Source organism: Callospermophilus lateralis, chromosome 4, assembly GCF_048772815.1.
Source record: "Callospermophilus lateralis isolate mCalLat2 chromosome 4, mCalLat2.hap1, whole genome shotgun sequence".
NCBI classification, from domain to species: domain Eukaryota; kingdom Metazoa; phylum Chordata; class Mammalia; order Rodentia; family Sciuridae; genus Callospermophilus; species Callospermophilus lateralis.
The window spans coordinates 156,096,747-156,122,538 of NC_135308.1; the positions used below are offsets into that span (position 1 = coordinate 156,096,747).

Here is a 25,792-nt window from a genome sequence, read left to right on the forward strand (position 1 = left end):
ATATACACACATACATATATATATATATAGCAGCCAAAATGAGCTGCCAAAACAAGACAGCACACACAGAACACTGTCAACAGAAAACACCAGAGGATGACTGCGCTGGGGTCTGGGTGGGTATGGACATGGCTTAAAGCACTTATCAGTCCCCGGAAAAAAACAAACCAAAAACAGTTTTCTGAAGAATTCAAACCTCACATAGCCCCTGGGACTCGGGTGATGGTGATGGGTGGGGGAAGGGAGGGAAAGAGAATCGCTCTTCCCTTTCTGCTTGCCAGGGTGGTGGCGCCCTCCCAACACCGGCATGCATACACCTGCCAGAAACAGAGCCCCAACCCCCATCTGGCAGTCTCCTGACAGGCAAGGTCTGGGTTTTGGCTGAAGAGCGGTTCTCTCGGTTACCAATCCCTGCCAACCAGCACTACCATGGCTGAATTGATCTACCGTTTTCCTGAGTAAACTGTAACTGGCTACAGTTTCGGTAACGAGGATAAGAACTCGGCTCCCACAGCCAAGGCAATACTTCACTCACCCCAGGCTCCTGGCTCCTGGCTGCTGACCCCTCACTGAGAAACGTGGTCACTTGCGGCAGTCTGGTCTGGGAGCCTACTATCAAAACAAAGTGCCAGGGACTCTGCCACACTCAGTCACCCAGAGGGCACATACTGGCTTGGGACACCCAGAGCCTGCTTGGAAAGGGCCCTGTTTCACTCTAGCTCACGGATGGCTTTGCCTGGCTGATCAGTACAGCAAAGGTCAAAGGAAGTGCACGGGAAAGAAGGGAGGGGGGGAGGCTTTCGGACAGTAACATTTCCAAAAAAATAGAGTGTCTTATTATGCAACAGATAATCAAGTGTCACTGGTGTATACTACAAATGTCAGACATTCTCAAGAGCATGACAAAATAAAAACACACAAGTTTACATCTGATGTTCACCTCGCCCACTATTTTTTTCCTATTTTAAAACAGTGCAAACAGGTAACTTATGCTTTTAAAACACCACAACCCCTTCCCCACCCCCCACCCCCAAAGTCCCTTTCCTCCTAATATCTGGGGGAAAAATCTGCAGTTCTGCAAATGTTACTGTGCTAGAGGGCTATAGGCAGCAGAGAGCCAGGCTGAACTGGGTGACGGGGAAAGGTCCCAGCAGCTTCCCTCCCTCCTCCAAGGCCAGTGCTTTCCAGACTCCCTCTGCGGTCTTGTTGTCCCACCAAAGGGAAGGGGGTTCCTTGTGCCTTTCGTGCATATCCTGGGGGTTGCTTCCATCCCTGTGTAAGGAAGTTGACTAATTAGAGGATGATGGCGACGCCCAACTTATCTGCTACATCTCTAGTAAAGCACAACCTAAGCTAAGAGCAGGTCAGCCCCTGAGGAGTCCACATTTGAGGGAAAGCTGCGCTGGTTGGTGTCTACGGACTAGATCTCCACTAGCTCCCCTTAAACTAAGAGCCGAGCCCCAGTCCCCTTCTTTTTCAAGGAAAGAAAGTATATTGGCTCAATTGAGACTGAGGCAGCTGGAGGATGGTGTGATAGTAGGTTTTGTTAAAACCTGAGAGCCTTTAAAGATGATCATGATGGTGGATCCGAGTTCGTGGGAGTTCAACACACACAAGAAATTCTGGAAAAGACCTAAGGCCAGTTCTCTGGGCTGAAAGAAGGACAGTCAGATAAAGGTCACACTAGAGGTCTCCTTAAAAGAGGTGACCTTAAAGAGGTGTAGTGCTTAAAAGCTTCCATGAGTAAGATGCTTAGTGTAGAGAGTCCAGGTCGTGAACTACAGAAAAGCTGAAAAAACTCATTCACATACTGTGATCTGGCCTAACTAAGGTTTTTTGGAATTATCGACCAGCACCCTCAAACAAACTCACAAAATGCCAAACTGCTCTTTTTCTGAATCCACTGAGAACTAGAGTCCAGGAACACACCAGCTCTGCTTCTCTGGGCAACCTGCCTCTGACGAAGCGACTGTAGCTCAGAAGTAGGTGGGAGGGTGACACTGTCGTCTAGATGCTGAGCAGAACCCCAGTTCCCAGTGTTGACCCTGAAAACCAAAGACCCTTCCATGAAAAGCAGAACTCTGTGTAATCTTTCTTAGAAAAGGGAGATGGCGCAGCAGCGACGGGCTTCAGACAGCATCTGGAAAGTGCGGCAGAACCCACTGGAAAGCCGAGCTTGCCTTGGGGCCTCAGCCAGAACCAGCTGAGCTGAAGTGCACACAGTCCCTCACCTCCAGCGCCTGCCTCTCCTGACGGGGTAGGGGGAGCTGCCTTCTCTACCTGGCCCATCATCTTTATTTATGTCTGGGAAAAAAGAAGAAACACATTCTTAAACCCATTCCCCTGTTTCCCTGCCCTGCTGTGGATACAACCATTCAGGATGTGGCCTAGTCTCCACGGGGCTAAGTGGCTTGCCAGCTTGCAAGAATGGCCCTTACTGAACAGGACCCCAAGTTTCTTTTTCTTTAGTTAGCAAAAGTTCTCCTCAAAAGGAAAGCAAAAGAAAGAAAAGCCCTCCCTGCCCTCATTCCTTGGAACTTCGAAAGCCCCAGATCCCATCCCCCCTTCCTCTAACTGAAATATTTATATACATATAACAAAAACTGTCCTAACAGCAACAAACCAAACTTTGGCTTGAGGGGAGGGATCCTATACATGGCCAATGGACCGGGAAGTCTGTCCCTACCCTACGTGCTCCCCCAGAATCAGTGACCACACCGAGATCTCTGGTTCCAGGCATAGCCTCTCGGCCACTGTCAAGGTTCCAGGGAGAAGAGCTGAGGGGAGAAGATCTATGTCACACACAACAGGCCAGGGCCCTCCCTGACACGTCATTCTGCTCACAAAGACTGCCTGATGCTGTCACATGTCAGCCATTTTAATTCAAGGACACGAATTGGTTATTAGTCAAGAACACACGTGGAGGCGGGAGTCAAGACAAGCCAAGACAAACCTGACAAAGCAGAAGCGCCATGTCTCTGAATGACTCCCTTTAGCAGCCATCCCTTGGGTGCAAGGTCACCCTAGTACCATGTGAGCCGGCCAGGAAGCCTAGCATACAGTGCTGTTCCATTTCCTAATGCCTCATTCTGGAAACACCGGAGGATGCTTGTCTATGTCACACCTAGGGGCTCGGAGAGAGTTACTCCTCCCTGCCTTGGTGGTGTAAGACTGAAGCCAGGCAGCAACAACAGGGACTCCCTCCAGGGCTCTGCAGGAAGACAACAGCCATGCCACCCTCCTTCCATTGTGGGGTCTGAATTTGTGTCCTGTAGTGTTAACTACACCAAATGGACCAGGCTTTCAGCTGGTGTCTTTGGAGGGTAATGAGAAGCTGGGTGAGATGGCCGTGGGAGCTGGTGTCTGTGGATAGAGAGGTGACTCACAGAGGCTGTGGAAGATGAAAATTCCTATGGCTTTGGAGCAAGTACAAAGTGTCTCTGACTGCCCTCCATGTCCTTATCACCAAAACATCCAGGGACAGCCAACCCAGGGGCTTGGTGCCTTATCTTTCCCCAACAAATCTTTGCTTTTTTATCCTTTGTTTGTACTGACTTTCTGATGCAAGAAAAAGACAAGGACTCTCAGACCTTCTAACATGTCTTTTCTCTTCTGCACCCTCTTTAATGGCTCTTCACAATGTGTACTTCTCATCCTCAAGCTGTGCCCAGATACCTGGGGAAATCTGGCCACTGGCTATTCATTCTTCTGTCCCTGGGTCCTAAATTCCTGAATCTTGAGGACATGGGAGCAGCATGTTAATAAAAGAATAGATGAGCTCAGCTGTGGTTCAATTAAAGGGAAGGAAGCCCAGCAGGAAGTCCTGCCAGGTTACAGGACAGGAAAATGAGCTTTTTCATACTCCAGAGCTTTTTTGTACTCCAGAGTTCATTCTGAGATCAGTTTCCTAATGAGGTGTTTATTATCCACAGTCTGAGAGCATGTTTGGAAATACCGATACTATAATTCCAAAAACTAAGCCAACTGTCTCAGCCTGTGCATGTAAGATGATTGTAAAAAGGATGGAGAAGACAGGAGGGAAGAGGAGAGGAAAGCGTCTTTTTAATTCTTCTGCTTTGCAAGCACAAATTCCTATCTAGTGGCATGTGGATTCCAGCCACAGCCAATCAGAACTGCCTGCTAAAGACCAGAAATTCAGAAGACCAGAAGAATATATACTGTTGCAGAAAGATCTCTTCTACTTCTGCTTGTCCCCCATTCACTCAGCACCAGATACTTTGGTAATCCTGCCTGCTGATTTCTGATCAGATGCATTTATCAGCTCCTAATGTCTCTCCTTCCTCTTAACTGCCTCTTCCGTGATTGATAGAATAAGCTAAGCACGGACATACAGACATGAAAATGCATTATTTTTTTTTTTTTTACCACAGTTAAAAAAAAAAAAAGAAAAAAAAAGAAAAAAATGCACAATCTTTGGAACAAAAGAATTAAAGGCAGAAATTTAAAAGAAAAAAATACATATTCAAAGAACATAGTGAGGTATAAAAAAGTATTCTCTCTTTTTTTGTGTTTTTTTTTTTTGTTTTGTTTGTTTGTTTTTCCTCTTCATCTTGCTATAGAGTTCCTCTACTAGTAAATATTGCAATAGCCAGGCCTCATGAACTGGGGGGCTGTCCCATTTGCAGGGGTCTCACGTCACTTCAGTAGGGGGCAAATCGGCTGTAGCCACCTCGGTATAAACTCGCCTGCAATAATTAAAGACATAAAAGTAATTAAAAGGTTGATGACAGAAATATTAAAAATGAAGACACATGTCCTGAAAAGGGACAAGGCAAACCACTTCCTTGGTAGCTTCAGAGTAGCTGGGCAGCAAGTCAGGAAGACACTTCTGGTTCAAGGTGCTCTAACTAGAACCTGGCCTGATCATGGCTGAGCTGCAGAGCTCCTGGTCTCCGGGAGAGTGTGAGGTTAGTTTACTTCATTATTTACATGAATCAGCAAAGAAAGGAAACATAATCCACCTTGAAACTAGTTCTAAAAATAGTGTGATTTTTCTGAATCCGAGTCTGTCTACCTCAATGCACCACCACAGTCCTGACTGAAAACAGACTGCAGCGCCTGCCTGCCCCATGGCACCTTCCAAGGCACATGTCCTTCTGACTACCATCTCTAGCATGCGTGGCAACATCCTGTTTGAGATGTTGCATTCAAACTTACGTCAATTTTTAACTAATAAAGTCCACTTCCTCTATAATCTATAAAATATAGTTGTCCTTCTGGTGTCTGTAGGGGACTAATTCAAGGACTACCCCTGGATACCAAAATTTGTGCATGCTCTAGTTGCTTATATAAAACAGCTTAGCATTTGCATATACCCACACACTCCCTCCTTCTACATTACTTACAATAATCAATGCAATATAAATGCTGTGAAAGTCATTGTTATACTATATTATTTAGAGAATAATAATTTTTTAAAAAGTTCATACACGTTCAATACAGACACAATTCCTACCCCTCCAATATTATGGTTGACTGTATGGAAATGGAACCCACAGATACCAAAGAGCCAACTGTACAACTATATACCATGAGGTTGTTTCTTTCTCTCTCTCTCTCTCTCTCTTTTTTTTTTTTTGTACTGGGAATTAAATTCAGGGGCACTCAACCACTGAGCCAAATCTCTAGCCCTATTTTGTATTTTACTTAGAGACAAGGTCTCATTGAATTGCTTAGTGCCTCGCCATTGCTGAGGCTGGCTTTGAACTCACAATCCCCATTTTAGCCTCCCAAGCCACTGGGATTACAGGGGCGCACCACCGCGACTGGCCACGAGGCTCTTTCTTTAAACTTTATCAAAATGGATTTATCTAATGGCATCTCTCTCTCTTTTTCCTACAGTACTGGCGATTGAACCCAGGGCACTTTTGCCTTTGAGCTACATCCCCAGCCTTTTTTATTTTTTGAGATAGAGCCTTACTACATTGCCCGGGCTGGCCTTGAACTTATGATCCTCTTGCCTCAGCCTCCCAAGTAGTTGGGATTCCAAGTCTGTGCCACTGTACCTGGCTGGTTTGTTTCTTCCAATGAGAAGTTCCTCAGGAATATATTTTTCCTAGGGTCATTCTTTTAGTATATGAGTTTTTCATCTGGCACTAAATAAAACCTCAGAATCTTCCACCTCTATCTTCATATTGTCATCTCTACCTCAGTTCTAAACACACAGTCTGGAGGACCCCATTTCTTCCTTCCCCAAACTTGTACCAGTAGGAGTTCAGTGTGAGAAATGACAGCTTTTATGCCTTAACTTTTACACTTCACTCTGCCTCCCTGTCAGGTAACTGTGCCCGTGTCCAAAGGCATTGCCTAGATGCCCACTGGACTGGAGAGTGCTTGGCATCAGCAGTATATCCATGGAATGGCCTGTCTCTGCCAAAGCCAGTGTGTCCCAAGTGGTGGCACTGTAGGTGTTCAGGCCAACACAAGATACTGTGAGGGGTCCTGGGTTAGGATGGAGCATTCTAGACAAGCTCTATGGGCCTCTGTACCTCCATGAAACACCATGTTTTGCCAAAACTGTTATTGATAACATATTCTCATAAATTGTTTACTTGGCAATTCCTAGTACTATCTACCAGTAGGCTAAGAATAGCAGAGACATCTTTTGGCATCTGCAACCAAAAAATTATACACATTAAGCTTTTTGGAAAGCTTACTGCAAAAACTGAGAGCTTTAGGATCCCAAGACTGCCAATGCCTATCAATAAAGCTACACCACCAGTTTATACTCAACATTAGAACCAACATGAAACATCAATCCATTCCCTTATTCCTCTCAGGGCAGACTGTCACCATCCATTCTTTCCTACAGTTGTTAGAGGCCATGTCCTGCAGCACACAGATAAAGAAGGTAAATTTCCAGAGACCTAAGTGGCTTTGACACTACTTCCCTAGATCTTTTACAATTTGTGGGTAGATGTTAGAAGGACTAAAACAGTTTACATAAAAAGATAAATGAACTTACCACAGCGCCAACTCCATAGCTAGCGGCAGGGGCAAGGGCATGGTAGGGGTCGGCTGTGTATACCCTGCCGTAACTGGAAGAAAGAAGCACAATCAGAGAGCGGCAGTAAAGCCTGCGAGCTAAACAAGTCAAGGGTGTGCTGTGTGAAGACGGGTGAGGTACTTGACTTGGACTGCTTTCAGGAAAACTGGCAGAATGGAAAAAACCTTTCTATTTCTTACCCTTGAACTCAATAACTGAAAAATTCTTAAATTCTTCTCTAAAATGGAAAGGAGGGAGTTGGAAATGAGAAAGAGGGGGACTGTAGTTGCAACTCAAGTAGAAAAAGAACCAGAAGGAGTCAGAGGCTCATGCTTTGGCACACAGAGGCCATGAAAAGTGGGCTGGCAGGAGGCCCGGGAGACAGCACTGCTCTGGAAAGGCAAAGAGGAAGAGGAGATGGTGCCGCGGCTGGTGTGGTTCCCTCCGGCTCTGTACGTACCCGTCGCTGTAAGCGGCGGCAGCGGCGGCAGCAGCGGTGGCTGCGGTTGCAGTAGCAGGCTGTGCATATCTGTAGGCTGCATATCCACCCTACAGGAGAGAAGAGAACTGACTTTACAGACCCCTCTCCCTGGGGCAGGTCCACACACACCCACCCACACGCAGACACACATGTGTAGACACAGGGCAGACACGAACACAGACACACACATGGGAAGGAAATGTTTCAAACTGCATCAGTCTGCATGTTACTCCCCTACTAGAAAGTAAGCAGGAATTTGCTTCTCTTTGTGATAGTACCAAAAATAAGGCATAGAGGTAGTGTTCATTAATTTAAAAAGATACAGATGTGACTTTGGATCTGCCTTTCTTCTGTCTTTGTTGGAACTTTCAACAGGGAAAATATTCATGTAATGTTGACAGAACTCCAACTGACAAGAAATGCAAATTATGGAGTTAAAACAAGCTCATCTCTGTGTCAACTTCAGAGTCTGATGCGCACCTGGACTGGTTCATTACTAGGGACCACAGCACAGAACAGAAAGGTCTGACACAAAGCTTGGCTGCATCCGGCCCAGCACATTTGCCAAGAGGCCCAGATGACCAGACAGTGTTTGTTTAGAAGCAAAGAACAGAGTAGATCAGGGTTGGCAAACCTTGTCCTGGGAGCTAATGCAGTTTGTCACCTGTCTTTTAAAGTTCTTGTGACAGAGACTGCATGGCTTAAAAAACCAAAAATATTTATCTACTACTTGGCCCTTTATAGAAAAAATTGACCAATGACAATCTACATCTCAGACTGGCAAACCAGACCACAAATGGCTGAGGAGCCTTTGGCTGGGTTCCAACAGCTCAGGCGCCATTTCCCCAAGGCCCTTAATTGCATTTATTTCCCCTCCCTAAACCAGGCTTAGATTCCCAGCCTCACGCAGGTGCCTCAAGCCTTCCTTCCAATGGCCCAGAGATCCTCTCAATCCTAAGCAGTTTCAGCCCACCAGAGCCTGAGATTTCTCTTCTATTTAGGTGAACCAAGACTTTCACTGGATGGGGAAACATGGGTTCCTTAAGGATGTATTCAAAGACAATCTCCACAAATGGCCCATGAGAATTCATCTATTTTTTACCTAAACCTAATTCAGTTGCAGACTTTTATTACTGCCCTTTTATTGTCAAAAATAGCTGTTAAATTGGTCCACTTGGACACCACTTCAGTAGTGAATAATAGCACAAACATTTTATTCCTGCAGATTAACAGTATACATTTTTCAGGGACATCTGAAACTTTCTACTTTGTGTTCCTTCAAAGGTTCAGATTTTGATCAATCTACAAAAGAAATTTCACATTAACTTCTGTATGGCTCCTTATGATTAGAGTGAGTGTTTGCCATCTGATGCAGTCATTTCTACCTTGTTTCATTCTATCAAATTTTACTTTGGAAATGTCTATGAATTTATGGGCTTCTAAAGTTTTTTGCTTCTGTCTTGTATAATTCATGCTTTCTCTAGCTGAAGAAACTGCAAGGTCAGGGAAAATTCACTTTGCTTTTTAAGTTTATGATGTGTGAAGTCACCACCATATATATATTTATATGGTTGAAATCCTAAACTGATTTTCAGTAGTTATGTGTTATTCTTTCTTTATTCTTCCAGTGACTCAGAAAAGTAAATATTTCCTTCTTAATGTCAAAACATTCTATAGATACCCTAAAAATAAGAAAGTTCTAATTAATATTAACAAATACTGGCAGTGAAATGGTCCTGGGTGAGGACATGACAGTACCCTATGGGACTATCTGTGACCAAGGGCTCTTTGGAATTCTAGCCAGGTCTCTGAGAATGGGCAGGTGAGGACTGACAAAGCTAGACACCCTGGCTGTGACATACAGCTCACTAAGATTTCTTTACTTCTATTTTGAAGCTTCTAAAGAAGACACAAAGCAGTAAAAGCATTTGCTAAATAAAGCAGAAGTTAATCATCACAGTTGAAATGTTGACTGAACCCTAAAGGCTCAAATATCGTAACTAGGGATGGCTCCATTAGTTTAGAATTAGAGCTAGTGCTAAGTCTAAAGCAGGGCTACCTTCAGTAAAACTACTTTTTTTTGAGGGGGATACCAAGGATTGAACTCAGAGGTGCTTAGCCACTGAGCCACATCCCCAGCCCCTTTTAATATTTTATTTTGAGAAAGGGTCTTACTGAGTTGCTGAGGCTGGCTTTGAACTTGCAATCCTCCTGAGCCATTGGGATTATAGGTATGCACCACCATGCCTGGCAGTAAAACTTTTTTTGTAAACAAGGTCAATTTAGCAATATGTGATTTGTCTCTTTAGTATTTCTTCAAACACCAAAAAATCTTTAAAAAATAAAAGCAGTTAAGGCCAGATTCATGCATGAAAGCATTTTTAAAAAGGGGCATACTCATAGAGCAAAAATAAGGGATTCTTATTAAAAAATTCTGAGTGCACATGTGAGGAACTGGGTTTAATCCTCAGCACCACAAAAAGATAAATAAATAAAATAAAAAGGTACTATGTCCATCTACAACCAAAAAAATTTTCAAAAAAAAAGAAAAAGAAAAAAAGAATTCTGAGGCTCATATGTTTTAGGCCTGACTCCCAGGAAGCAATACTGGAGTGGAAATATTACAGTTATATTCTCTTGATTGTACTAATTCTGGGAAAGAGAAGTTCTAAGGGAGGCAACTGACAGGACAGGTTCCCCTCACATTTTTTCTGGTGTGCAAGAAGCCAGAGACCCTTAGGAGTAATGTCACTGCTAACAAAAAAAATTCAGAACAGATCAGACTATGGGAATGAATCTTCCTTCGGATCTAGAAGGAAATGGACAGACTACATCCGCAGTAGTTTCCTTCTTTTGTAAGTGAAACTCTTGACTTTGGAGTCTAAATTTCATGAGACTCTCTGTGATTCAAGTTCAGAAAAATAGGACAACAGAAGGCTTGTGAGGAGCATTAGCACTAGGAGAAACTTTGTCCATAGTTTTTTTAAAAAGCGTATCATCTGGGCTGTGGCTGTGGCTCAGGAGTAGCGCACTTGCCTAGCATGTGTGAGGCACTGGTTCAATTCTCAGTACCACATATAAATAAATAAAGATCTATCAACAACTAAAATAAATAAATGAATAAATGAATAAATAAATAAATAAATAAATAGAAAACAAAGTACATCATCCTTCATCACGACCACTCTCCTAGAGCCTGTGTGATTACAGCAGGAAGGAGCAGTCCTGCAAAGGAGGGACAAGTCCCAGCCACCACACTAACAAGGTAACTCACCAGTGACTATTCCCAAATAAGAAAAATTGTGAATCATGGACTTATTCCTCTTAGATACATATTCTTGCTCCAGAGTATTTCTGTTGCTGCTTAAATTGGTCATTCAACAAAATATTTTCCCCAAAATGTAGGGCAAAATCCAGACCTATGTATTTGTAGTCTGGAGTTCAGAGTGCATAAAGATTCAGGCCGAGAAGTTGTTTTTCAACTTTCCATTCTGCCAGCAGATCTGAAGGCTTTGTGGAACATGAGAACAAAGTGCAGTTTGAAACACCAAGGTTTTCATTACTATTTCTTAAATTTTTCAAAAAGAACAAGGTGGGAAGGGGGTAGGAGAGAGAGGGTTCAGGCGTGGGGAGGGGATATGGCGCCACATTTATTAATCACATTAAAACTAAGCATGCCAACATCTGGAGCTAAAACAACCAGCAAAATCACCACGTTCAGACTGTGTTGGCTAACTCTATCTATCCCAGCATTCTCTTGGGACAGCGGTTTGCCCTAGGCTCTACCACAAGCTCGGTGAAGTACACAGCCTCAATTACTAGAGCGTGCAGCCACAACGACCTGGTATTACGGAAACAGTCAGTCACCACTGAGTTAACATTCCATACCCTAACGACTGCCCCCCAGCCCAAAGGAAGAGTAAACCTTGCCCACCCTAGCCCTGGCCCACACCACAATGTTAATAATTATAACAAGCAGTAACCCATCTGTTATATCAGAGAAGGGAACAGAGACTCCACTGAGAGATTTAGAGTGAGATGTTAACATTTCTTCAGCTGACTGCACAAACAAACAAACAAAAAAAGAGGAGAAATAATTCATTTGGAGATATGAAGTCATGAATAGCTGATGTGTATTGCTTTTAACCATGCACTGATGCAAAACTGAAGCAACCATTAATAATAAAAATTAAAAAGGACATAATGTATTTACACACAATCAGACCTGTTGGATCTGAAGCAGTTTGCAGATTCTATCTGTGTGTGATTTGAAATAAAACAAAAAATGGGGATTAGCATGGCCACAGCACACCCTGATGTAGGAGGGCACACACAGACAGCTTTTTGGAACTCTTGAGATTGTATAAATTTGGCATGGTTAAGCCCGATTCAAATACACTCTTGCCCCTTGAAAAATAATGACTTTCTTTCCCCTTTGCAATTCATTTTGTATGACTCCTGATGTTCCCAATGCTACCTCACTCCCCATCCAACCTGCCTGACCCTGACAGCATAGTTCAGCCTGGACTCACACACTTGCTTGCATGTTCGTCCTCTACGAACGGGCACCTAGTCTGACCCAGTGTTCTTCTAGAATCATTCCTGTACTGAAGAATCTTATTTTTTTTTAACATATTCATAACATATCTTTGTGCCTTCAACTTCTGGCATTTTCAAAGGAAAATGCTGTTGTCTGTAAGATTCTTTTCTGTAATGCCTTCTGAAGCTGTTTAAGCAAAGCCTCAGATTTCCACAGTTCCATGTCACTTCCTCAGGTTTTCTTTTCTACTCTGAATTAGTTTTATCACCTAATTAACCTGACAATGCTGCCACACTGACTGCATGATTCTTCTGCACAGTTCTGCAGCTGTGTTTTAAACCAGAACAAACCATATGAGTTCTAAATGTCACCCCTCCTAGACCTGACATCTGTCTGTATACCTTAGTTTCATCTCATGCTGATAAACTTTTGCCTTGTCTTAATTTTAACCCTGCCTTTCATTTTATTACATTTTTGTTTTAGGTTTACATTAAAACAGGACTTTGGTGAGCATGTGATGTCAAGACACCTTCTTTCTACCTGAAAGACAATGACATTATGTGACACTGAGGAGAGTGTGTATTTCAAGACCAGCAGACAAAATGAAAGCTTGTTACCTCCACATAGTATCTAGATCAACATAGCAAGGGGTGTGCGTGTGGTGTGGTGGTGGGGACAACAGGTGTAATACTACAAATCACTCCAGCAGAGCAGAGTTCTACTGTAATTGGTGGGAGTTTAATTCTGGGTCTCTGGTAATCATTTCAATTGCCTTAGATGATTCTAACTCCTTCTGTTACCTCATCACCTCCCCTTCCCCTCAGAGAATCACTGTTCTAAGGAACACCCTAAGTTTTTAACGTGGCATCTTTGAGTACATGTGAGTAACAAAGACCAGAAAACACAAACTTATAATAATGGTAACATGGTTACTCTTCTTAAGACATCTATCTACTTTGAAAAGTAGATTTAAATTTTATCTTATTATTATTTAAAATTGTGGTTAAAGGGAGAAACTGTGATGATCAACTCAACATCTTCAACTTATAACTTCTATGTTAGATAAGATTTTTACTGATTGTAAAAAAACCCTTTCAAATAATTTTGCTATTCCACGTCTCTCCACATTAGTTCATTTCCAAAATCTCACTGGGTAGCCACATGAATAAAGTAACGGTATTAAGAGCCACTGACTGTGCTCCTTCTCCTAGCCCTTGGCTATCAACAGACCTCAGAAGGAGCGTAGTTACCCAAATGAACTCGCTCCTCTTCTCCAGGAAAGGACAAGCTACAGGCAAAAGGCAAAGCTTGGCTTTGAGTCCAATCTGTGTAGACTTTTATGTAATAGCACATGCTGATTACTAGGGTTTCATAACAAGGCCCAATGTGGGATTCAAGTAAGTCCCATTTGGACAAGGTTCTACTTCTTCCCTTTACACATTTCTTTCACAGTCATAAGAAAATGTCCCCAGCTGCTAAGATCTCTAACAAAAAAAGATCAGCTTAAATATCACGGGCAAATGTGATTGACAAACTAAAAAAGGCAGCAGTGATGGGACAGTGCATACAACACACCTGGTGCAGATATGTGGCAATGGGACAGGAGCAGTTAATTTTGGAGGAAGTGCCATTGTGTGTAGATATGACTGTGTGCTCTGCTGAGGTAGCAGGGCTTAGATCACACGCTCACAAGTCTTGATTGTCCAAAAAAGCCTCTGTTCCCATCTCTAACGTGGAGCTGGAATGGTTAGTATAATTCAATTTTTTCACTGCAATCCACAATCTGATTGATTGGCAGGTCACACTGGCACTCCTACCTGAGGTATTTTAGCGCTAATGATTGGTTCCTGTAAGACTATTCTATAACAGAACACAGGAAGAGCAGTTCAAAAAACACAGCTGTGGAAGGAAAACAATCATACAAAAAGCCCACTGTGGGGCCCACCAGCCTTTTCTTTCCTTTGGATGCAAGCATGCTTTTCACAGGATGAGAATTAGAAGCAGTTTGTTATCCCACTTAAAAGGTGAATTAGGGTGAACTATGCCTTTTCTGCTCAGCAAAGAAGAGAGGGGAGGAGTGGACACAATCTGTCTGCCTCTCCCCAGCCCTATACCGGCAGGTTTCTTTAAAAACTGTGGACACAATTAGTTGATCAGTTCTCTGGAGAGCAGTGTGCCATAAAAGAAACAGCAAGGAAAAAATGGCCACAGGGATCACTAAGAGTGGAACAAGGAAAGGGACTTAAAAAACCCTTCAGAATTAATACCATGTAAGCAAATCAGCACCTAAACTCTTCTTCCTTGTGTCTTCTAGGCTCAGTGCACTTTTTAACACAGAGAAACCCTCCCTCCTTTCTATACTAATGTGATTTTCTGAGGAAACAAAACTAAATGTGTACTGACAAATTTCCACAGACAAGAAAATGTAGAGAGAGAGCAGAACGAACTCATGGCATAACAATCATTTCTGTCTGTCTTTAAGAAGCACCCTTTGCCACCTTGCATGAAATCAGCACCACCCACTTCCAGAGTTGCAGCTGCCACGGGCCTGACTTCACAGCTGCCTATGGCATGTTCTTTTTTCTTGCTAGAGCTTGGATGCCATCTTAGCACTAGTGACTGACTTTTTTTCCTCCAAGCAAATCTGCTTTAAGATAGGAACAAAGGAGTAATAATTCAATTTTGCTAAGTACTTTAATCAACAAGGGACCACTAGCAAAAAGAAAAAAAATTCTGGCCAGATCACTGAATTACTTGTTTAGCTTCATAAGGTAATCTGGTTAGTAGATTAGGGGGAAAAAAAAATCAACTATTTTCTTGACAAGTACATAATAGTCTCTCTCAATGAAAGTCTATATTCTAAACTAAGGAAATAAGAGAACTGTAAACATATATTCAACTGGTGACTTAACAAGGTGAAAGTAGGCAATTCTTACCAAGTCAAAAGTAGGCTGTACTTTAATAAGGAAGACATTAGAGAGGAAACATGGATTTAAGAAATAACTGGAATGGAAAGGCTTGCTCTACTAGACCAGACCTCAAGAAAACAACATAGAGTTTTGCGAGAATACGGATACTAACGCACATGGGAGAATGTATACATGTTAATATCATGTATACATGTAATTTGGCCAGATTTCCCCAATTCTCAAGTTTAACTGTGAACATGGGAAAAAAAGATATCTTTCACTACTTCTTGTAAATGTTCTGAGGAAAGAAGTAGGTTTTGATTAAAGTACAAAGAGTGGTAATGAAATCTGAATTAGTTGGATTTTATGCTCAGCTGTATGAATAAATTATGTCATTCTGGGCAAGTCACCAACTAAGAAATGTATCTATGAACTTAGGGGTTTGAACTAAGTCATGGCTAAGTCTCTTAAGCAGCTGCTCCACCAAGGGGCACCAGAGAGGGTGGCCTCATCCCACCTCTACTGCTTGCGGTACAGCCAGTCTCCCAGTGCACTGGTAAAGGCATTAGCTTCTTCAGATCACCAGAGAATCTCTGGCAGGCTGCAGAAATAGTTCACTAGAAAAAGGTGAGCTTGTAGGTTTGGGAAGTGAGGGTGAAAGAATGTTCTAGACTATTTTAACATTTCATGCTGGCAAGTTTTTCCCTACACAACTGTTTCCTAATGACTTAGAAACTCAAAAACTTTCACTCTGTCGGCTAGGTCACTTTGTCCATCTTTTAAATAGTATGTGACATACCAATCATGGAACTTTAGCTATAGTTAGACAACTGAAATGATGGATTAAGTGTTCTGTGGCTAGAAAAATCAACAAATCTGTGAAGTGGTCTCAGGAGAGTCTAGGTTGTTAATTAGGCCACTATTTCCCTCTTCTGAATCTTAAGAAAAGACACCTCGTGGTTGTGGCCCTTTGGCCCAAGAAAGGTCAAGCACTGACCACCTGGGCCCCTCTCCCTGCACACTCTTCACTGGCATCAGTCTTAGGTCACTCTCACCAGTGCATGTTCTCTCAAAGTTGTAAATCAGAAAGCACACAGTCCAGAAAGTTTATTGCCATCTATTAAAAAAAAAAAAAAAAATCAAAGCTCTAATGATCTAAAGAGAGATGTGAAATGAGGAGAAAAGCAGAAAAGGTAAACAGTTGGTTTAAGGCTAAGCTAGTCCTATTTATGTATGCAAATGATACGGCAGTAATAAGACTTTAAACCTGCTGATCATCTCAACAATAAATTGGAGATATACAGAACATCGTGGGTTTAGGGAAGGGAAAAGAATATGTCCAGTAGACTGACCCTGGCAATGATCAGGGAACCCAAAGGCTCAGGTTTTGCACCCAGGGGCAAGCGCAGTGGCAGAGAAGCATGCTTGCATTCTTAAATATATAAATATATATATATATATATCTCCACAAGGAAAAAGGAACTAAAAATTAAACAAATTATATTAAAAAAAAAAAAAAAAAAAAAAAAAAAAAACCAAACCAAACCAAACCAAAGAAACAGAAAAAAAAAGGCTGGCTTGTCAGGGGATGGGGTCGAGAAGGCCCCAGTGTGTGTACTTACATAGAGGTCAGCACCGTAAAATCCGTCCTGGTAAACCACACTGCAGAAAATCCACACAAAAACAAAAACAAAAAAACAAAAGAACAGAAACACATTCCGGTTATTGAGGACGGCAGCATGCACATGCGCTCTACACAGGCAGGTGATGTATGAATACGTAAACTGGGCTTGGGCCATGGCAAATCAGTGAGAAAAACAGAAAGTGCACACGCTCATCATACAGCTCCAGGAAGCGAGGGGAGACAAAGGCATGCCAGCTGGAATGAGCTACTGGTTGCGGGATACCAGTAAGCAGCACTCTCAGGACAGCTTGCTGTAGCTATTCAAATTCCCTGGATTGTAACCATCAATCTTTTGTACCTGCAGTATTTTTTAAAATAAGTTTGCCCCAGGAGAAAGTTTTTCTTTAAAGGGCTTACAAAGGGGGATAGGAGTGAAGAGGGGTTTAACATAAAAAAAGTGAACCCAAAGAATTCCATCAGGGAATGTTTCAAAATTATGTTTAGTATTTTGTTTTCAGTTCTGTAATAAAATATAATTTTTTTCTGCTATCCATATATCACCTGCTTTTTACCCTGCACATTAGACATGCGATAAGATTTGGCTGATCACACAAGCATGCAAAGTATTATTATTCAGCATTTTTAAGAACCAATGCAACACCTCAGAAAAACAAGTCAATCAATTCTGACCAAAGTAAACAGAGAAATGTAATTAAAAAAAAAAAAAAAAAAAGAAAAAAGAAAAAACAACCAAAAATACCCACAATGCATTGCTTTCACAAGCAGAGATAATGAGCTAAAGGTTAAGGTGATTGGTCCAAGGTCCAAGAATTGAAAGGTGCAGTGGGGATCCCAGATAGTAACAATATAATCCAGAGTGGGAAGGAGTAACTGGAAGATTTTAAGGGTTCCTTTTTGACCATAAAAATATGCATGGAGTTTTGAAAAATATAATTGATAACTGAAGTTCTGGGCATGACCAAGGATCATCCTGTCTTATTTAAAGAATAAAACTGAGACGGTGGCTAGTTAGGAATAGAAGGGGCTATTTTCCTGTTTGGATAATGAATTTGAATCAAACAAATTTCTTTTTTTCTTAAAAAAACAAAAGACCCTGAGCAACACTACATTATTATTCTGAATTGTAGATTTCCATTCTTTTAAGTTTTTTTTTTTTTTTTGCTTATACAGACTTCCCCTAAAACATTATTTTGGGACCAAAAGGCATGAAACATCAGTAGAGATAAAAGATATTTTTCTTCATATTTATTAGATCAAGATTTGGCTGTTTAAATTAGACGATCTGTTTTTTTTTTGTTGTTTATTCAATTAAGTAAGATGGGAATTTGGGGTGTTTTTTTGGGGGGGGGGTTGGGCGGGATAACAGGATTGAACCCAGGAGCATTCTTGGGCACATTCCCAGCCCTATTTTGTATTTTATTTGAGACAGGGTCTCATTGAGTTGCTTAGCATTTCACTTTTGCTGAGGCTGGCTTTGAACTATGATCCTCCTGTCTCGGCCTCCTGAGTGCTGGGATTACATGTATGTGTCACTGCTCCGGGAGAAATGGGAATTTTTACTACTATTTTCTGCTGCAATAAATAAGCTGGCAGGTAGGGGCATGAAATCATATTTTTAATTTAAAGATGAAGTGACCTATTTCTTGTAGGTGGCTGAAAAGTGTCTTGACTTTCATTTCCAATGACCTTTTGTTGCCTTTACAGGGCACTATGGTCACACTCTGCAGTGTCCCAGATACATTATGCCTTTGTACTATATAAAACGCAAACCATACTCTTCTCTGATGGTCATTTACCCAAGTCCTTTCTGTTTTCATAGTCTTCAGCTGCAGCTAAGGCTCATATTAGAGAGTCATCTGTCTCTCCATTACATTTTAGTAAGAAAGACTTGTCTCTTAATGAAAGCTGATAAAATGGAATGCACTGAAGTCAAGTGCTGACTAGTTAACCTTCAGCAATTTCAGGAAGGGGATATAGGCAAAGATTAAAAACATTCCTTCTAGAGGAGAGTATTGACAATAAAAACAAAATATATTTTGCTCTGCATCGAATGCCTTAATGGGAATATTCACCTAAATTCTGGAAGGATTCCAATATTCCCTGTATCAAATGCCACAAGGAGGCGAGAACACAATGATTAATGATGGAGTTAGTTTTCTAAGCTGAAAAGCAAATCTAGGCCATTCCCCCATAAAATACTGGACTTATTCCTTGCCATCTTCCATGTAAACAGGTGGTTTAGTTAATAAAAAAGAAAACATGGGAAATTAGTGTTCAATGTAATGCATAGAAATTGAGGTGATTAGACATAAAAGATAAAAATACCTTTGATCAAATATATACCTGACATGGACTTGGTAGAGAATGGGCTCTCAAGTTTGGCCAATATACTGAAATGACCTACATTGAACAGTAATGAATTCCAACCACTTAATAAAGGAACTCAGGAAGCTTACAAAATAAGAAAATCCCATGTTTCTCTGAGTAGTCTCTCTTTGCAAACGTGACAATAAACATTTTTGAATTGAAATGGAAGGCACTTCATGGACAAATTTTCCTAGTGTGCAAAACGTTCAAAAAACTTATTTTATGTTTCATTTGCATGTTTCTTGATGAAACAATACTGTATCATTATTCACTTTTTTAAAGAGATGTCAGAGGTTGAAGGTCAAAGGTCAAGTTGCGAGAAAAAAGGATAAAATTAAAAGTCATGGCAGAAGATGGAGATGATGGAATGCATGGGATTTAAACATCTATAGGTTGCAAACAAAAGTTAATTTCTGTAGCAGTTCCCTTCCAGTGTTTTTTGGAGCCTGCCCACTTCAACATGCATACTTGCCTGGTCTAATAAAAGTGCTTTAATTCTGTGGCATGGAGGACTCCTAATGGTATGTCCATTTGGTCTATGAATGAATGAATGTTAAATTAGTACACCTCCCGGTGAAGCCAATTTTGCTATCAGAAAGGACATACAAAGGAGGCTCTTTCCCTTTACATTTTAACTAAGTAGCGGCTAACTGGCTTCTCTGCCACTAGTTATTTCTCCATAAGAATACAGAAAAAACCTGTCACAGGCAGAGAAAAGATGAAGAAGAGAAATGTCACATCTTTGAAGAGAGAAAGTCCTTGGTACAACTAACTTATAGAGTCCACTCTTTATAAAATATACATTTTAGGCTGACACAGAGAAACAACTAAAAACAAACCTACCATCTTCACTCCTTCTCCCCATTCAATAGCAAAGGATTTATTTGTTGCTATGGAATCATTCCACTGCATGAGGCACCCTCCATGCAAAACCAAAGGGTGAAGGGTGCTCAGCTGCAGCAGCTGTTTTACATCCTTCAGAAGCCAACTGCAGTTCAATCCTCCTACTTCTCCCTTCCTCCCTTGATTCAATTGGACTTGGTTCATCTTTGAATTAACCTCTTTTAATCCATTTCCTACAAAGAAAGCAAATCCATTGTGGGTAACTAGCTCTGCTGCTCACCACCCAGGCAGTGAAATCACGGGGAGGCACATGTGCCGGCCTCTGCCCCAACAGGGTGGTGTACCCAGCAGAGGTGGTCTGGACTACGACCCCCAGCTCCTCTCTTGTTCTCTGCAGTAGTGTTAATCCACACTCGTGCGCTGCTGTGTGAGCTTCATGCCAACACACTGCTAGTAAACAGACGGTTCTGGCTACTGTCTTAAGCTCTTACCATGAAGGCTTAAGGTGGCCCAAATAAAATTTATATAACAAATTGACATTTTGTTACATTCTGATGATGGTACATTTTGGTTTCCATCTAATCCATTAATTTGAAAATATTCAGACTAAGTGGCACAGTAATGTCCCAGAAGTTATGAGAGGGCCATGGTATTCCTTATTTGTCCAATTGCTTATTTCAGAAACACACTGACTTTGGAATCTAATGCTTACCCTGGATAGGCGGGGATGGCTGTTGGAGGTACCGCTCGGACTGCACCATATACTGTCCGCCCTCTGCCCCTCAGGTGGGCTCCTCTGAAAGCGGCTGCCGTGGTGGCTGCAGTTGGGTAAGGGAAGCCAGGAACTAAAGGGAGACCCAAAATATGACAGAAATTTCAACTTGCATTCAATAGTAGGTATATAGTCACAATGTGCTGTAAACCAGTTATAGAAAAGCTGACAAGATAGGTAGCACATCCTTCCTGAAAAGATGGCACACAGATTATTCCACCCATCTCCCACCCGGGATCTCTGAGCAGGAAAGAAATGACAACATGTATAAGTGAATGATTTCATGCCTTACTCTACCCAGCCCTTGAGTGATTTACTCTGCTCCTTCCCAATTTTGCCATTATACCATGAGCTGGTGAGATATGGGCCAAGGAGCTCTGAGAACCACTGCCCTAATATGAGATAAGACTTCTAACTTCTGTGGGCAGTGCAAATCAGACTGATAGAAACTCTTTAGTTGGCCAGTTATTAATCTTGTTTCCAAATATTATTAAGTGGATATAATAATGATTTCTCAAAAAAATGTTATTTTTGTATTTTTACATGTTGTCTCCAATGCACATAGTAGACTTTAGACATTTCCTTTGTCAATTTCATCCCTTTATCTAACATGTTGTAATCCAGCAATGAAGGTGAGAGGGAAACTACTCCTCCCCCATTGCCCTGTATCCTCTCAAGAGGTGGATGTTCACACAGGCCTATTTTAAACTGCTATCCTCTGAAAAGCACAGATATGTGGCTTCCGCATCCACTGAATCCTGTTTAATTATACCTCTGCTAGAGGACAGGCTTGGGTAGAAGGGGCTCTAGGGACTTCAAGAGAGCTGGAATGTCAGTGATGCTGGAGGTGCTCTGAAGTGACCCTCCATGGAGAGCAGGGCAGACTATTGGAGGCACGGAGGACAACCTCCACACCACACATGGCTTTTGTTTTCTTTGTCATCAAGTACAGACTAGAATATTCTTCACATGCCTTTACCCCCTCTACCTTATCCAGCTGTTTTTGTTTTATGGAAATCTTAATATGTGGTCAGGAAGATTCCAGCATATGTTGAACAGAACAGGGCATTGGGATTGTACTTATTACCCCTCTTGAGAACGCTTCTCTTTCAGTTATGTATTATAGTAGGATAAACAAAACAAAATAAACAAACCAAACAAGCACATCACTGTTCAGTCACAACAGTTACAATCATGCCAGGCCAACATAGGCTACTTACTGATTAAAGGAATGTAAGTGTTGATACCCCCTCTTCCTGACAGGGGCACTGCCGCATCATTGCCGAGGGACACATCTGCTTGAAAGCTGGATGCTGATGGCATTTAAAAGAATTTTTTTTTAAAACGCAAGAAGATTACAAAGGAACAGCACATTGAAAATCCACAGATGATGCTACAGTTAAATAGCACACGAGGAAATATTATAATGTCAATTCTACCTGCATATAACTCAGGGCCGTACACAGCTCCAACTACTGGGCTTAATTTCCAACCTGAAATGAAAAAAAGAGCAGTGAGCTTTGAGCTACGTGAGGAAAAGGAGTGATTAATTCATGTCAGTTGGCTCTGGATGTCTCTGGGCTCATTTGTGCCTATAATTAACTCCTTCAGAACCTAGCCACCTCTGGGTCTACCTGAGAGCAGGGTGGTAGTCTTTAAGCAGGACTAGCACAGCTAAAGGGATAATGAGGGGTTGCAGGGATGGAGGCAGGGCATCAGGGAGAGAGAGGAAGAGAAAGAAATTAGGAAGGAGGTAGGGAGATGAAAAGGGAGAGAGGATAAAGGGGGAGAAATAACCCTGGGTTTTGGTGGGTGCTTTCACAGCACCACCTGGGCGACCTACTCTTAGTTTAGGAAAAGGAAAGAAGGCAGAACATGAGCCATTCTGCACTACTTGGTGATGTGCATTTTTTAACACTGTTTACTACTATGGCTCTTTATAAAGGTATCCTCTGAGTGAATTCAAATTTGACCTGGATTTTTGATCCCATGTTCAATTATACCATACTGGTTTTCTGAGGAAACTGAAATTCCCTTTCATCAGGATTCACTGTTGGGATTTTACTGGAGTTTGCTAAGTAAAAGAGGAAAGTCATGAAATAATAAAATTCAAGGTACATCCCCAACTTCTCTGTGTGGCTTTTGAGGTCTTTATTTATAATGAACATATTTAAGTTAATCACACCAAGAACACCACCAGACTACTACTGACTATGAGCTTCAACATTTATAAATGTTTTGTTTCAAAGAATATTGTTTCATGTCAATTTTATTTCTTTTGCCTCTTTTACATTTACAAGAACATAGTAAGGGCTAAAAACATAAAATGATATTACTGCCCACTGACAGTGAATGAGTACATTCCATGTGAAAACCTTAATAAATATTTATTGAATTTTGTACTTGATAAGCAAAGATATCCTATTATTTTTCTGAAAGGCTGGCTCTTCAATTAATTTCTTTCCTAGCACTGTGCCAATGCTACCCTTAACATATATGAATGAAGAGGATAAAAGGTCAATTCTAATGATCTTAACAGATCTTTTTATTAAACATTTTTTTGAATCTATTTTTTTTAGTTGTTGATAGACTTTTATTTTATTCAGTTATATGAGGTGCTAAGAACTGAACCCAGTGCCTCACACATGCCAGGCAAGTACTCTACTGCTAAAACACAACCCCAGCCCCTGACCTTAACAGATCTTAACAGCTATAAGCAAAACTATAAGAGAAAATCTACTACTTCTCAATCACTCCAGCCTCCCATTCTGATGAAGGTGCTGATTTGTGTGCTATGATGATAGCCCCATGAGTCCATGTGAAATCTGGGTGAAACCCAGATTCAAATGCTACTTGAATTTTAAGAGCATGTATGATCTGCACTGTCAAAGTTTATAAGTTGCACAGTCACTGAGCAATGTTTCTGCACAAATTAAGTAATTCAAACCAACACAAGGGAAAATGCTCCTTGAGAATTCACTCAGCACACTCTTCTTAGGGCCTTACGCAGAAGTTTTCTTGAACTTAGCTTGAATATTAAATTAGAATAACATCTAAAGGATGAAATTTTCTTTCCTACTAGTGACACTATTTCCTGAGATTTCCTTTATGTCCATAAAATGGGTGGAGGTTGATATGTTGCTAATATTACTTTAGGTATGTTTAGTTTTGTAGAATTTACAGTGTATTTTCACAGAAGACATGTGACCTTCACAAAATCCAAATAGGAATATAAGTACCACATGTGACCTTGGGTAAGTACTCTATTTGTCTGGCCTTATTTCCTAAGTAATAAGCTTAGAGAATTGACTTTTGATGTTTTCTAAAGCATCTTCTAAAATTCTGTGGATGCCAATATATAGATATAAAAATAGAATCAGGTTAAGAAACTGACCCGTTGTCATAGAGTGATATGTAGAGGCAAATTCAGAAGTAAAATTTCTGTCTTCTCAAATTCCATGAGGGGCTATTTTCTGTCACATCATTTTCTCTGGATCTAAAGGAAATTTGATATGCTCTGCCTCTCTTTCCTATTTTGCTTACATTGGGTTTTTTACCAAAATTGCACAAACCTGTTTTTGTAATAACCATAAAAATAAGAAAACTAGAGGTTAAGTGGGAGACAGTGATATGCCTCGGATGATACCATTGATAAATGGGTAAAGAAAATGGAAATTATGTGGATAAATTTGTATTTGTTGTAAAAAAAAAAAACTGGGTTCGATATATCTAGTAAAGACTGTAGGGGATATATATAGTCAATATTAATATTTCTACCTCACTTAAGGTTTTACTAGCACCTAAGGTCATGCTCTAGAACACGAGGCTCCAACTTTCTTAAAAACCAGCAAAAACCTTCCCTTTTATTCAACATAATATATATAAAAAAATACAACAGATAATGAGTAATCTCTTAGATCAAAGCAGAGCTGGAGGACTGGAGGACAGCTCAGTGGTAAGATGCCTGCTTGGTACACATGAGGTCCTGGGTTTGACCCCACGTAACACCAGAAAAATGAAAAAGCAGAACTGTAGACCTCAGGATCCAGGAGCCAACCCATTTGATTTTATCTTTATTGTCCCCCAATCTGACTCTGTAGGACAGTTTGCAAAACCATGTGGTATTATAGATTAAAATTATATTGCATCCCATTTAGAGAACAGGAATCTAAATTAAATTTGACAACTGACATGAAACTTTTGTTTTTATTAGAATAATTGCTCATAGAAAATTTCCTTCTCAATGAGAAATATTTATAAAGTTTACTTATATAGCTTGTAATCACGGGATAGAAAATGGCACATCTCCTTAACTAGGGCGGTTACTGCTAGGCCCTAGGGAAGCAGGGGTCTAGAAATACAAGTGATTAAATACACTATCCTTTCAGCTTACCCCACTCAAGCTCATCTAAGGAGAAAGCATCTGAAGGCTTTCGGGGCTTTATTGACAAGTCTAACATATCACAGAGAACTACAGTGGCTGAAAGAGGGTGCTTCAGGGAACCTCAACTGAGTTGACAGGCAATCGCAAATGGCAAGTTTTTACAAGATGAACATTACTGAGAAGAAAACACCTTAGTAAAACCAAAAGCTTAGCTAATTCTAAGGAAAAAGTTAATGTGTAAAGATTAATGTAAGTTAAATGCACTGTCTTAAGACTAAAATATAGGATTATTAAAAAGTTCATATATTCATGCAAAAATAAACAACATCCTTCAAAAAATAATTTTTAGTTTCTTACCATTTGCATATGGTGTGACCATTTTCTTATTAGTCATTACACGTGCTGTAGCATTATTCACCTAAAAATGCAAGCAGAAAGAAGGGGCAGGGAGGAAGTGCCCACATTAGGGAACTTGAAATTGCTCATCCAATAACACAGTACTTAATTCAAAATGTAAATAAACTTGATAGCATTAATTTAGATGAATAATATAGCCATATAATATTAATATATAGAATTTTAATAAGTGCTTATTAAATGAGGCTAACAAGAGTAAAATGCAGTTTCTTAGTCTCCTCGTGGGAAACTGAGGTTACTATATCAGTACTCCAAAGAAAAAATACATTTTAAATTCTTGGGAGATCCTTAAACAGGAGTTTCTCCATTAAGGAAAACATGGGAAAAAACAGGGAACAACTGTATGTACAAATGAACTCTGAAGTTGATTAATAAAATGGAGGCTTGCCACCTGGTTCATGAAGTAGATTTATAGGGAGATTATAAAC

At 40.9% G+C, this 25,792-nt stretch overlaps 1 protein-coding gene across 18 annotated transcripts in view; it reads right to left on the bottom strand.

Annotated features, from left to right (window-relative positions):
* Nucleotides 1-1,036: 1,036 nt before the first annotated feature.
* The window catches only part of Rbfox2 (RNA binding fox-1 homolog 2), a 268,933-nt gene continuing 244,177 nt past the window's right edge, over nucleotides 1,037-25,792 (bottom strand). For 5 of the 18 annotated variants that reach the window (XM_076855105.1, XM_076855103.1, XM_076855117.1 and 2 more), the window contains 8 exons: nucleotides 25,305-25,365; nucleotides 22,003-22,056; nucleotides 21,782-21,876; nucleotides 20,504-20,646; nucleotides 13,845-13,887; nucleotides 7,467-7,555; nucleotides 6,986-7,058; nucleotides 1,037-4,706 (listed from right to left, as the gene is read on the bottom strand). In XM_076855105.1, coding sequence (XP_076711220.1) covers nucleotides 4,662-4,706; nucleotides 6,986-7,058; nucleotides 7,467-7,555; nucleotides 13,845-13,887; nucleotides 20,504-20,646; nucleotides 21,782-21,876; nucleotides 22,003-22,056; nucleotides 25,305-25,365 — 603 coding nt within the window. In that variant the 3' untranslated portion in view covers nucleotides 1,037-4,661. Of the gene's footprint in view, nucleotides 4,707-6,985; nucleotides 7,059-7,466; nucleotides 7,556-11,712; nucleotides 11,745-13,844; nucleotides 13,888-16,558; nucleotides 16,599-19,420; nucleotides 19,485-20,499; nucleotides 20,647-21,781; nucleotides 21,877-22,002; nucleotides 22,057-25,304; nucleotides 25,366-25,792 lie in introns of those variants that run through there. The other 13 variants (XM_076855108.1, XM_076855106.1, XM_076855109.1 and 10 more) reach the window with 10 other exon arrangements.